This window comes from Lepidochelys kempii, chromosome 4 (assembly GCF_965140285.1).
Source record: "Lepidochelys kempii isolate rLepKem1 chromosome 4, rLepKem1.hap1, whole genome shotgun sequence".
Classification (NCBI taxonomy): Eukaryota; Metazoa; Chordata; order Testudines; family Cheloniidae; genus Lepidochelys; species Lepidochelys kempii.
Genome location: NC_136383.1, coordinates 17,024,570 through 17,038,972, shown reverse-complemented (window position 1 = coordinate 17,038,972; position 14,403 = coordinate 17,024,570). Strand labels below are relative to the sequence as shown.

Here is a 14,403-nt window from a genome sequence, read left to right as displayed (position 1 = left end):
CATATTTGTGCCCCTTCTCTGAGAACCCAGTTTTTGTCTGCACAAATGTGATTCACATTAATCCAGTGTGGGTCTTTCCCCCTCTAGTTGCTGGAATACATAAAGAAGTTTATGAATCAGCTACTACCTTCAGGAAAACAGGTCTGGTCCTTTAAATCAGACAATAGAAATGTATGCTTTTTACATCCCAAAGTCCTCAGCTCAATCCCTGCAAAGAAACCCAACCAGGGGTGTGGTCACACAAATGTTTGGGGCATTTTGTATAAGTGTCTGAATTCATGTGCAAACAAGGATATTTGTGCAAGAAGAAATGTTCATTACAGGCTATTCATTACTGTTCTGATGTTCAAAGTGTTTCACATGGCCAGTCAGGGAGCAAAAACCATACCCAGTCTCACATGCCACAAATAGTGAATGGAACCACCAGCCTACATGTAATGTTTTGCAGGATCAGGCCCCCTATTTCTAAATTCCACTACAATGTGTGCCAAATGACAATTTGGACAAACAGGCATCAGGAGTTCAGTTTTTACATCTAAAAGATTTTCCTGTCAATCTAACGAAGGGTGAGTTTGCCCCTTGGAAAATCCCAGACAAAGTCAAAAACTGTTGCAACAAACTGGTGAAGACATTAAGTTAAATAGTAGCTGTGCGTGTTACTAATGGGGTTCACTTCCTCTCTCCAGGGAGACTCTTGGGCGCTCCTCTTCTGTGTGAACCGCCTTTGTAACACACTTTACCATCCACACTTTTCCATCTGTGCCCCTGGGCAGAACTATGTGCAGGGGTACCCCCAGATTTCAGAACTCATCCTTACAAGCCCCTTTAAGGTCACCTGCATGGTTCTCCCTTCAGAGACGGGCCTTCGTGAACATCCCAATTCTTTACAGAACAAGGTTTGTCGAAGTAGAGAAAAAGAACAATTGTCTTAATACAACTAGGTTTAAACTTTACCCCAAAGTTAACCAGCTAAAATAATATCAGTTACAGAATAGTTAGTATCAATTTTAGAGCTGGCCAGAAAATAATAAATTCTGTTTTGTAAAAAATTGAAGTTTCTAAATTTGTTTTTGTTCCAATGCAGAATGAAACCATGATCTTTAAAACATTTTTTCAAAGACACCTGTGCACAAAAGAGCCAGAGCAAGTACCTGAGTGTGGGTCTCCCACATCCCATGGAAGTGCCCCAACTACTTAATGTTCTGGGTCTCTCTCCCCGCCTACTCAGAAATTCCATCCTGGACTTGAGAAACCTGCAATGAAATTGTTGAAATGGATATGTTTCCATTAAACTTTTCAGTTTTGCTAAAATGGTATTTTTCAATGGGCAAAAGTTTAATTGAAAACTTTTCAACCAGCTCTAGTCAATTTACATCTTTTACGACCCCAGATTTCCTAAGACCTGGTCTCTGTTATCTACTGCCACCACCAACCTTTTCACTTAGAAATTTTACCTTAGGGCACCTCTTTCTCTGCTCCCATGTTACAAGAACCCTGTTCCTGATAGGGTAAGTATTCTTCAACAGCTGCTGCAGAAATTCCCATTCACCACAGCTTCACTCCAGAATGCATTAATGAACTTGTAATTTATTTTTTGTCAGTTAAAACCTGTGAATTAGCTCCAACACTGATGGCCTAAAAGTGCCCATTGTCCTTTTCAAGTCCCAGAAAGTCTTATTTCACACTGCCACTTGGAGCTTCCTTTTCATCAACCCCAGAGTCCAACATTCCCACTATCTGGTCTCACCACCACCCTCAGCAAGTCGGACCTCGATCATGGACCAGTCGCTGGAGTGACCTTTCTTAAAACTTCAGCAACCCTGGACAAAACCACCTCCAGCGGGCAAGTCTCAACACTTCCTCCTCCTGCTTCTGACCTTCAGATGAATGTTCCAGGGGGGCTCCTAGCAAACCAGTGGTCTTTAGTGGTTTGAAACCACTATCTCCCTCATACCTAATGCAACACATACCCTAACATTCTTTACGTCTTTTCGAAAGAGCAAGCTCTAAGGTCTGACCTTCTTGTTAGTCACCCAGCATGCCACCTTCCAAAAAATGAATCTGTCCTAGTCTACGTGACTGAATTCCTCCCATCAATGTTTCTAGGCTTCATCAAATACTTTGTCTCAGGATTCATTAGCATCCCCCAAAAGCTAACTCTTCCAAGCTCCAAACTGGTTCTTCATGGTCCTCGGAAAAGCTGGACCCAACTATCAATTGAATGGTTTCTGTGATAGCTACATTGTTGTCTTTTAATGGCTGTATTCATCATCCATTTGGAGGCCAGTGGTAGAAGGGAAGTGTTCTTCTGTGTCAGAAGAACACTTCTTTTTCTGCAGTCCTAAAATAGAATTGCTAGGTTTAGGGTAGGAGTTTATATCTTCCACCACAGTGCATATGAAGAATTTGATCTGAATATATATTTTTTGTCCTTTGAACAAGGGAAGTGGTTGTATTATTTTGGAATGCGATCAAGCAAAGCTAAATGCAAACTCATGTCAATGTCTCGGGTAATTCATCATTTGGATAACCAGCAAATATACAAAAGAAATCTTCTGTGTGATGTGCTTATTTTTTTATATACAGATACATTTGATTCATAGAGCCAAATTCTACTAATTTACAATGGTGCAATTTGGCATTACGTTAGACATACAATGGTGTATTGCAAGCAGAATTTGACCCACTTTTACTAATATTTTAAATAGAAGCCAACATTTTCAAAAATAGGAGTCCAAAGTTTGATTCCTAAATCTATATTCACAAACACAAACCTTTGTTTAATGTTAAGGTAGCTCTTGTCAATAAAACTAAACCATGAAGGATTACGAAATACAAAGTTAAGGATTAAAAGGTTGCAAAGTCAAGCACTCTCATGTTAAGAAGTGCCAGAATGACCATGTCCATGCAACCTTAATTCAGTCCCCTGGAGTGTATGCATTATGTTAAAGACTTTAAGGATATGCAGAAGTGATAGCCTGTGAAAAGTTTAAGTGACTTGCTAAGCATCACATAGGAACTCTGTAGCAGAGGCACAGATAGAATCCAGTTCTCCTTCCATAGTTCTGCCTTAACTATGAATCCATCCCTTCTCTCCTGCAATCCCCTGCCTCATTCATGACACACCTTCTAATTTCTGTAACAAATGAGAAAGGGGTCCTACAGACAACAGCCTTCTTCTCTGCACAACCCCAATTCATCCTCAGTACAGATCCATCCTGTGCACTGAATGAGGCAGGGGTCCTATGGAAAACAATACTATGGGATCATGTAATCAGAGACAGTATTATAATGCATGGGCAACATTCATTCTGGCATTTTCTCATTTAAGAGTGCTTACCTTGGCAACTTTTTAATCCTTAATTTTGTATTGCCTCAGATTTTATGGGTTAGTTTATCAACGAGAGCAAGCTTAACTAAAGTTAAACAGTGGTGGTGGTGTTGTTTTTAATTACAAATAAAATCTTTTTTTCTATGTGCTATTTAAATAAAGCACTTACACATTTGCTCTCTTCCATGTGTATTTTCTGACCACTGCTATCTTTGTGAACTTCCATATTTCAACACTCAGTGCCTTGTTGTTCAGAAAGACACAATTTATTGGCTTCCTACAATATCCATGAAAGGGCGCTGGAATTGTGTACCTTATTTTCATGTCACTCTTTGAGCAAAGTAACAAACAATGACCCTTTGAAAAGAGACTGTGTAACCTAGCCACAGTACAAACCCAAAGGAGCACACATCTGGAGTTTATCCAAACCTGGTCTGTTCTCACTGCAGCTCATTCTGTGACCCTCCTCTGTACTACTTTTACAGTAGCATGAGGGAAAGCCGTTGTCAAAGGCAGCCACTGCCAGGACAACCAAGGACATATGCAGTGACTCTCCCCAAATATGCAAATGACTGGAGAGAGGGTGTGATGAGTGGCTGGTTATCACTGCTTTCACAAAGTTACTGCTCAGGCAGTTTCAGGGGGCAGCAAATGCTCACTGAGTCTGGAGGGGAGAGGGAAACACAAACTGTTCTAGTATTCCTGTTTTTCAAATTTCCTTAAAAACTAACACAAAATGGGCACTGGAGATCATTCCTCATGCATTAATTAGTGGCTGAAATTTAGTTCAAATTCATCATGGCCTGTTTCCAAAAAAGAAGGAAGGAAAGAAAAACCCTCTGAAACAAATGTCTGACCCAACATTAACTATATCACTACTGCAAGACCATGATTCAGTCATGTGGCAGACTTTTAGAACTGCCCAAAAGCTCCCATTGACTTCAATCCATTTAGCTCCCTTTGATCAGATTGAGCACTTCTGAAAATGAGGCAAGTATAGACAGACTCAGACTTTACAGCCAGATGGGACCATCATGAACATCGAGTCTGACCTGCACATCACAGGCCACAGAACCTCACACACATTCCTTTAGTAGGCCCATAACTACTGGTGGAGTTAATGAAGTCCCCAAATCTTGATTTAAAGACTTCAAGTTACAAGAACTCCACATTTACACTAGTTCAAACCAGCAAGTGACCCATGCCCCATGCTGCAGAGATGTAGGCAAAAAAAAAAACAACCCCAGAGTCTCTGCCAATCTGACCTCAGGGAAATTCCTTCCCAACTCCAAATATGGTGATCAGTTAGACCCTGAGCACATGCGCGAGACCCACTACCCAGACGCCTGGGAAAGAGTTCTCTGTAGTAACTCAGAGCCCTTCCCCTCTACTGTCTCATCACCAGCCACTGGAGATTTGCTTATAGCAGTTGTGGATTGACCACATGCCATGACAGGCAGTCTCATCTCACCATCCCCTTGCAGGGGTGAAAGTAGGCTGGTATGGGCCGGCACAGCATACTGGTAAGAAGCCGGTATCGGCCCATATGCAGCCAGCAAATGACCCTCCTTAAAGCACTGCCATGGCACCGCTTTAACGTCGTTGCCCCTTTTGCCCCCCACCCCCGGGCTGCAGATGGTGGGGGGGAGGGGCAGCTGCCACAGGGTCAGTAATTTAAAAGGGCCTGGGGTTCTTGGCCACCGCCGCTGCTACTGCAGCAGCAGCTGCAGCCCCGGGCCCTTTTAAATCGCCGCAGGAGCCCAAGGCGGTGCAGACCAGGCAGCATGGATGGGCTGCCTGGGGAAGGCTGACCCCAGCCCCGCCCCTTCCACCTGGGACCCCACCCTTTCTGAGGGCCCCCGTACCAGTAAGTGTTTAATATTACTTTCACCCCTGTCCCCTTGTAAAAACTTATCAAGCTCAGTCTATACATTGATATGGCTTATATCTCGCTGCTTCTGCAAGGTTGACAGGTAATTCTGTTTCCATCTAATCTATTGCTTGATATTTCTGCAGCCACTCACCTAAGTTAAACTAGTCTCTTCTATTTCAGCAGAGTGAATGCAAAATAGCATTATAAAGATTTAGTCAGAGAAAGTGTTCACACACCTTACACATAATTTCAGTCACCTTACAAATAATGCCTGTTGTGGAATATATTCATGGCCAAAAGTCACATTTTTTATAAAGCTGAAGCCAGATCCAAGCATATATATAGTATACCCCCCCGCCCAAAGGACCCCAAAGTAACTAAAGTGGTCTATTCAACAATGTTAAAATGTCACTTGTATCACCCTTTTCAAACAGCCAGACTGAAACTTCTGCACTAAATGATAATGTAGAAAATCTAGACAATCCCAAAGCACGTTATAGACATAATGATAGAGGTACAGACTATGCAAAAGGATTAACTTCATACACCACTGAAGTTCAGTTGCTTCTAAGGTGAAACAGGGCAATTGTTTCATAGCACAAAATAGAAGTAGCAGAAGGAGGGGGTTCAGACATGGATGATGAGAATGATTAGGGTCATGGAAAAACTCATCTGAAGAGATTGAAATGACTTGGACTGTTTACTTTAGAGGAGACGAGTAAGAGGAGACATGATAAAGGTATACAAAATATTGAACAGTACAGAGGAAGGTGTCAGATTCCATTCATCACGTTTCATAACACATGAAAAAAATTGGAAAGTGGCGAATTCCAAAACGGATAATTTCATACACTGCATGATTAGTCCATGGAACTCAGAGCCACAGGACAGTATTGAGGCCAAGAGCTTAGAAGGCTTCATAAAAGGAGTGGATATTACTATGGTGAACAAGGATATACAGTGTTATATTAGTAACTATTAACAAAGAGTTTGGGAAGGGATGTCAATCCCCAGGGTCAGGGCATACACCAACTTCAAACTATTGGGAGTAAAGAGGAAATTTTCCCTGTGCACTGGTTATTCTAGAAGTACCTGTTGCAGGCTTTCTCCTACCTGCCTCTGAAATAGCTGGTATTAGTCAGTATTGGAGACAGGATACTGGAGTACATGGACTGCTGGTCTGATCCTCTGTGGCAATACCTATATTCCTACACAACAGTTTAGGATAGATGTGAAAGATAACAGAAACTGCAGGGGGAATTAAAGACCCAAAGTCATCAGGGTCTCAGCTTTACATTTAACTTTCAAGAAAGGATCTTTACCAGCACTGATGCTCCCCACCCCAGTCCCACCCATCCCTCCAATATTATGCTGTTTTATATTGGTCAATATACATTGCATGGGGAAGAGCATCATCTCCTAAATTAGCACTGCCACTTTCAGTGGCATGTACATGTTCCTCTGAGGTCTTCTAGTGAAAGCCTGCTAATCCTGCATAGTTTGTGAGATCCCATGATACAGTAATATAATGAATATACTAGACACTAATCAGTGAAAACTCAGACGACAACGGGCTTCGTTGAATAACAGGAAACCAAACTGAAATTTCTTGTTACATAGGATGTAACAGAGATACCACCACTTGCTGCAGAGCCAAAAAACTAAATATGTGGGAGGGGGGAGAGTGTGTTCTCAGGTTTTACACTGTTTCTAGCTGAGCAACTGCCACTTAAAAATGAATAGCAATAGCGAAGTCCATAGCAGACTTCATAGAGCTTCTGGTACTTCTCCATTTTGGGGGTCAAAACTCTTGTGGGGGTAGGGTTTTGTTTGTTGTGGGGGTTGTGGTAGAGTTTGGGAATAGAAGGGGTGTTCATATTGCGACCATCACTTACAGTGGAAAGCTTTTCTCAAAGAGGAATAGGTTTTGCAGAGTTTCTTAAGATGGTCAGACTCAGGAATTGCCTGATCTCCACTGGAGGATATTTCACAGCTGGATCCCTTTAATAGACATTCTTTGTCCCCAGTTCTCATTACCTTCACCCTGGGCTTTGTAACCTGCCTTGTCCCAGAGGAGCACAGACAGTGATAAAAATTTGATTTTTTATGTAGCTGGGGCTTGATCTATTAATTGCTCTGATAATTAGGACCAAGGCCTTAAACTGGCATCCAAAGCTGCCTGGGAGCCAGTGGAGGGACTTGAACACAGGCCTAAAGTGCTCGTGGAGGCCTAAGCCATGGAGAAGTTGGGAGCACATTCTGTACTAGCTGGAGCCTGTGCAGTCTTCGCACTCAGCTTTGGATACGAATTACAGTAAATCAGCCTGGAGGTAACAAATGCATGGATCCCTGTGGCCAGGTTCTTGGATAAAGTTTCCTAGCAAGGTGGAGGTGAAACTGATGCTACCTGGTCATCCAGCCTTAGCTAAGAGTCAAACAGGACCCCAAGGCTTTACATCAATCTGATGAATGGGGGGCTTGTTCCCCCAATGGAAAGTGGACACAGGCGACATCTTAGCCTATTCTTTGAAGTGTTTCCCTTTCCACCTAACATCACTTCAGTCTTGCCTGGGTTTAGCTTAAGCCAGCTGCTCCTCATCCAAGCGCTCATTTCATGTCAGCATTCTGACATGTTAGAAATGGTGATGGTTTCATCAATTGAGAATGGGCTGTATAGTTAAGTGTCATCAGCATTCTGTTAGCAACTAAACTCAGTGTGCCTCACTCTCTTTGCATGCACATGTGTACACACACCCACATCCAGTGGTAGAAATTCAGGTCACAGTGATTACCACAGGCCATCTGGTTCAAAGTAACACTCTCTCATGATAGTGTTAAAGTAATGTTGCCACAGTTCATTATTTGTAATGCAGTAGTGCCTAGAGGCCCAAACAGAGATCAGGACCCACTGTGCTAATGTCATGGAGTGACCTTGTTCTTCAAGGGAGTTTTGTTTCAGCCTCACTTGTGTCCAGTTATCTCCCAGATGCCTTCTGGGACTTTTAAGGGGCAGCCTGTGATTAGTATGAGAGAGCTGGAAGGACCAACACTATGTTGGGAAGCTCTCCTGGAACCAGGATCTGAGGAAGGACTGGCAGTAGCTTTCTGGTTGAGAGATCCTGGTGAAGAAGCCTGGGAAGGTCTGTACATATGGAAAAAACCAGGAAAAGAATTAGAGAAGGTGGCACCATAGGAAGTGGTCCTGGAGAACACTGGAACAGTACATGGTATAGGGACCTAAGGCTAAGTACCTGTAGCTGAGGAATGCCACAGGTCTCCCTACTCACCCCCACACTATGCCAACCTAGAAAGGTGGAGCAGCAAGGGGAACTAATTAGCACCCAGGAAGGCTGGAAAGACACTTGGGCCCCAGGAAAGTCTGAGGAACTGAATCAGATAGCCGAGGAAGGCTGGCAAAGGACTGATCCCAGAAGGATGCTGGAAGACTGGAAATGGAGCAGCTGTGCTGGCTGGGTGAGTGGGTAATTCTTGGCACATCCAGACAGGCAAACTATATTTTGGTACAGCTGCACCAGCATCAGAAGGGGAGCTCATGTCTCTGTACTCTCTCCCAGTAATAAATGGCTAGTTATTTTGTTAACTGAGCTCATGCTTCCATCATTATCCCAGTGCTTCGACCTTCTCATGTTCTCCCACCATAAAAATTGATCATGAGGTCATGTAAGAGACTGTTTTATTTATACAGACTTTTGTTTTAAACACTGAGAGGGATAAACCACTCAAAGAACCACAGTCAAATTAGGATTGGGAATTGACCCACCAGCTGGTAGGAGGGGAAACTGAGGCAGTCGACATGCCCCATACAGGGGTGAGTAAATCACTGTCACAGTCAGGCAGGTTTTGAATTTAGTAAGGAGCGAACTCTGCCCACAAGAATTTAAACAAACAAGTTGGGTGTAGGGGGGCAGAAGAAAGTAGTATCACCCATCTAGTACAGACAGGGAACTGAAACATAAGAGAGATTCATGATTTGACCAAGATCACATAGGAAGTCTGTGGCAGAGCCAGGAACTATGGTTGCCAACCCTCCAGGATTGGCCTGGAGCCTCCAGAAATTAAAGATTAATCTTTAATTAAAGATTATGTCATGTGATGAAATCTCTAGGAATACAACTGGCAACCCTACCAGGAACTGAATCCAACTCGAGTTCCAGTCCAGAGCCCTAACCACAAAACCATGAGCTCTTTCTGAATGCAACATCTATTTCAGTACTTATGTGCCCCTCATCGCTGTAGTATGCAAATGCTGGATAGTTTGCCATCCATGCCAAGACTGTGCAGTCCAGGGGAGGACATCTGGGAATCCCATGTGATGACAGTAAGCATCACAGGCTGTGTTAGCCAGTCTGGGAGTTAGGAGCTTGGGATACTTACTGAGCTCTCAGTCCATGTCCAATGAACTACACAATTAGCATTTTATTCAGTACACTCCTGTCATGTCTTGTTTAAATCCTGTGGGAACATTACAGGTTCTTCAGCCAACTGGAAAGTGAAAGGACCAATCCTCAGATGTTAAGGCTTACCTTCATAAATAATTCAGAGTGATGTTGAAACCATCTTTCACTACTTCTATGGAAACAATCCAACTGAAACTGGAGAGTGGACAGTGCATTCACTGGCAATAGCACGAGGCTCTGTGTCAGAAATGGTTTGCAATAAGGAAAAGAACAGAAAAACTTGTTCTATCATATATTCAGAAAAGTGCCATCTAGTGGAATTTAATGCAGTTGCAGACTCAGTTGGAACAGATTAGAGTTGGAGGGAGAAAGCATCTTGTAGAAAGTTCAGCAGCTTCTGAGCACATGAATCAGCTGCCATTTGTTAGGTTTCAGTAGGTTCTAATTTAATTCAGCAACCTTCAAAGAATTTGCACTTTGAAATTTAAAAAAAAGACATAGCAAGCTCCATTTGTGTACACTCTAGTTTGGAAATACCAGCCACTTAGTTTCGCTGTATTTCTTGATAGAATGTTTAGATTAGGAGACCTACTCCAAAGCAAATGTCAAGCTTCTACACTATTGGATGTTGGTAGACAATTGCCTTGGGCCTACCTTTGATGATCTGAGGTACACATTTAGTATAAACATACTATCTTGTCTACATTTCCTTATAAGCTTGTGTGTGCTCCTCCTTCCATGCTGGAAAACATATCTGTAATTTAGAAGCTCCCTATCTTCAGTATGTTCCGGTGTTCTCTTGAAAGCCTTCTGAGACAAGCACACTAATCAAGGATCTCTGCATTTAGAATTAACTGTGTGAGCACTAACAAGAGCCAACAAATCAAGCATATTAGACAAGATTATAATATGGATTTACCAGTTCCTCAAGAGATCTAAGGATAGTAGTCCCCACAAATAGCATCCTGGAGCTTGACTAGGATTATTGTCTTTAATGGACAAAACTGACCTGTAGTTAATGGCAAAGGTAAATTAACGTACAGCAAATGGTACTATGATATGATCAGAAATGGTAAGATCTGCTACTGACAACTCAATGAGAGGCTGGCCACAAAATTCCATGAAAGCAAACATATGACCAGCATTTAGAGGGGGCTCAGAAAATCTGTGCAACAGATCACAGGATGGAAACAAGTAAGTCCTTCTGTGGGGAGAATGGAATAGAAAAATATCCAAGCACACCAATGTCTCTACACATTTTACTGAAAGCCAAAAAAAGCTCTTAACAATTCTACATAAAAGAATGTTTCAGCTTCTGAGGAGTGTAGTATATTGAGGGCAACACCAAGACCGATAAACCAGTCTCAGTGGGGGATGATGCGATGAAGATACAAACCTGCAGATTATGGGAGATGATGATCACATACAGATGCCACAAAGATTTCTGTCTAACGCAGAGAATTGCATAACTGCCTCATAAGTAGTCAGTCAGTTGTGTGCATGTAGACACACTCACACACTCCCATTTATCTGAATGGCCAGGGACATCTGAAACTTTCAGATAACCAGGCATTCAGATAAAGAGAAGTGCTATTTTGAGCTGCCGTTTCACTGATATAGTAATATGGGGAACAAGGGGAGGAATGCTTATGTTTTCTTAATACTTTGTACATTAAAGAGAAAAACAACAACTTTGAGTGTATTAAAACACCAACATTGTATTAAAACCACTGAGGACATAATTTATTTCTTAATTATTTATCTGTTATACAAATACGAAGCCAATGATTAGCTCTAACAGGTGCTAAGTAGCAAACTGAGAAGTTATTAGCAGGTGATTAACATAGGGTTACTTGGGGGACACACTCTGGATTCGAATAACTAGCATTTTCAGATATTATAGAATCATAGAATCATAGAATATCAGGGTTGGAAGGGACCTCAGGAGGTCATCTAATCCAACCCCCTGCTCAAAGCAGGACCAATCCCCAACTAACTCATCCCAGCCAGGGCTTTATTGTATGTCCACATACCTTAACTGAGTAGTGATATGATCCTACTGCTAGAACCTTTGCCTTCCTTCGCCATATGCTACCTCCTATTATATTGCTTCCCTTTACGGTGTCCCAGGGTCCAAGTCCTGCAAAGGCTTACACACAATGCAAGTAGCCCCATTTAAATCCATGAAACTACTCACAGTGTATAAATTAAGCACATATATAAGTCTTTGCAGGATTGGGGCCTAAAATTAGTTTATAAACCCAGAAGTCAATCAGGCTCCACATGGGAGCAACTAATTACAAGATCAGGGCGTAAATCAACACTCTAAATCTTATCCATTTTAAGTATGGGGATATAGAGTAAGCACTGGCTGAACGTCAATATGGTGAGACAACATAGGGGAAAATACATTGGGGAAGTGGAAAGTTTTCAAAGATATTCATGCATGCCCCAAAAGTGAGGGGTGTTAGCAAGCAATAAATATACTAGGAGTGGGAGGATTGAGGGGAGGACAACACACATGTTTAAGAGCTATATAGCTAAGAGGTCTGAGAAGATTAGGAAATAAAGTTCAGAGAGTGTCAAATGCCAGAAGAAAAAGTAGGGAATAAGTGAGAGACTGCACAAAGCACAATAGAAAAGTGACTTGTAAAAGAAATTGCATTGTGGTGAATCTTATGTGTTCCTCTGTGCTCAGGGACTATGGTGAGGGGCCATACAAGTACTTGGAGGGACAGACCAGCATTAGATTGGCTCAGTTTATAAGGAAAAACATGTTTCCAACCGCCAGCCCAGCAAACAGCTTACAATCTCAATTACCAATATACTGGGCTCTTTCTTTTCATTTATCACTACCAACTACCAAGATTTTGCAGGCCAAGTTACTCCCTCTGTGCTACCCCACTAGCCTGTAGAGGAGTTGTAGAACAGTAACAGGGCACAATTTGCCCTGCAGTATCTTTATTGCTGATGTTGCACAACTGGGGCAGCACATGTGAAAAACCTTAAGGAGGAATTGCACTATTCTAGAACGAAATATATTAAGGCATCTATTTCAGCAGCAGCATGGTAGGACTGTTCTCTGCCTCTAATCCTTCTCTGGAAAAGATATGGGATAGACTAGCTCTATAGAAATATGGCACATTCTGCCCCCATTCTATTCTGTCCACAACACTTTTTCAGCCTTTGGGCAATTACTTTTATTTGTTGATTACATCTGCGAACACACATACAAAGAAGTAGATAATGGGCCAGATCCTCAGCTAGTACAATGACCATGGCTCCATCGACATCAGTGTTGTTTTGCTGATTTAAACTAGCAGAGAACCTGGCACAATGTTTGTAAAGCACTTTGAATACAAAGGGCTAGATTCTATAATATGTGATTGCTGCTTGGTACAAAGGGGCCGTTATCTGGCTGCACTCTTTGTTCCGTGTTCTTACAGTGCTTAGCACAATGGGGTTCTGCTCCATGACTAGGTAACCTAAGTGCCCAGTAGAGACTTCCCCTGTCAGAGGGGAGCTCCCTGAGTGGCTGAACTTTTGCCTTTCACCATATTGTGCGCTGCTTGCAGTCTTCAGGATGCCTAAACCAGCAAAGTCCGCTCCCGCGCCCAAAAAGGGCTCCAAGAAAGCGGTGACCAAGACCCAGAAAAAAGGAGACAAGAAGTGCTGCAAGACCATGAAGGAGAGTTACTCCATCTATGTCTACAAGGTGCTGAAGCAGGTTCACCCTGACACCGGCATCTCCTCTAAGGCCATGGGCATCATGAATTCCTTCATCAATGACATCTTCGAGCGCATTGCTGGGGAGGCGTCCCGCCTGGTGCATTGTAACAAGCGCTCCACCATCACCTCCCAGGAGATCCAGACTGCTGTGTGCCTGCTGCTGCCCAGGGAGCTGGTCAAACACGCCGTGTCTGAGGGCACCAAGGCGGTGACCAAGTAAACCAGCTCCAAGTAAGCAGGGGGCTGTGCCGCTCTGGGAAGCTGTTACACCTAAAACCATCACCCACCCAGTGTAGGGCGCATACTGAAGTTGGGACACATTTGGAATATGTCAGAGTGGAGCATTGCTACATCAATATTCCACAGGTGTAGTGTCCACCAAGTGCCCTCTACCAAGGGCGCCATTTGGAGCAGCCCAGCAGCTGGTCTAACTCATTCTGAGGCATGGGCAAGTAATGAGAATGAATGAGCAGGTGGGCTTTTGTTTTGTTTTCTTACCAGTAACCAAAAAAGTCTAGAGCACTTTTAAAGATCTTTCCAAAGGGATCATCTGTGAGTCAATATTATTTGAAAAATATTTATCCTAAACTTTAAAAAAAATTTAAAAAGCTATCACCCTTTCTTTTAATCACAAAAGTGTCCCTAAAAATAGTTCCTTCCCAGGAGAAGTTAGGTGGGGATTGGTCACAACCAGTTCGTTCAGAACATACACTATCTTGGAATATATTTTGTTGTTCTGGGCCTGATTTTCATTGGTGTTGAGGACCATCAGTTCCAGTTTAAAACCCCAGTCCTACAAAGACTCGTGCTTAACTTTTCAAATGACTCCTCATCATGGTGTTAAGAACATAATTAAGTCTTTACAAAATTAGGCGTTAGGAAATGCAAAGTCCAGGCACTTAACGCCTCTGAAAATCAGGCTGTCTATCATTCCAAAGTTAAGCATTTGATATACCAAATTATCTTTTGTACTGAGTATTATTGTTTTGTGTCTGGTTTTTCTGCTAGGTTTGTATTACACATACCAAGTGGAATTTTGCTCTTTGGATAAA

The 14,403-nt window shown here is 42.5% G+C and overlaps 1 protein-coding gene and 1 long non-coding RNA gene across 2 annotated transcripts; one reads left to right on the top strand and one right to left on the bottom strand.

The window, feature by feature from the left end:
* Positions 1-1,214: 1,214 nt before the first annotated feature.
* On the bottom strand, positions 1,215-11,118 carry LOC140909938 (uncharacterized). The gene is made up of 3 exons (XR_012158387.1): positions 11,019-11,118; positions 9,749-9,859; positions 1,215-1,253 (listed from the first exon to the last, which is right to left on the bottom strand). It is a non-coding gene; the product is annotated as an uncharacterized LOC140909938 (long non-coding RNA).
* A 2,087-nt stretch (positions 11,119-13,205) lies between these two features.
* LOC140909936 (histone H2B 8) lies at positions 13,206-13,571 on the top strand. Its single transcript, XM_073340030.1, has one exon. It carries the CDS (start codon positions 13,206-13,208, stop codon positions 13,569-13,571), a length of 366 nt encoding a protein of 121 aa, XP_073196131.1.
* The last annotated feature ends 832 nt before the right edge of the window (positions 13,572-14,403 follow it).

What these genes read in the sequence shown, in the direction of transcription:
- LOC140909936 (XM_073340030.1), top strand. Translation starts at nt 13,206, where the DNA reads ATGCCTAAACCAGCAAAGTCCGCTCCCGCGCCCAAAAAGGGCTCCAAG.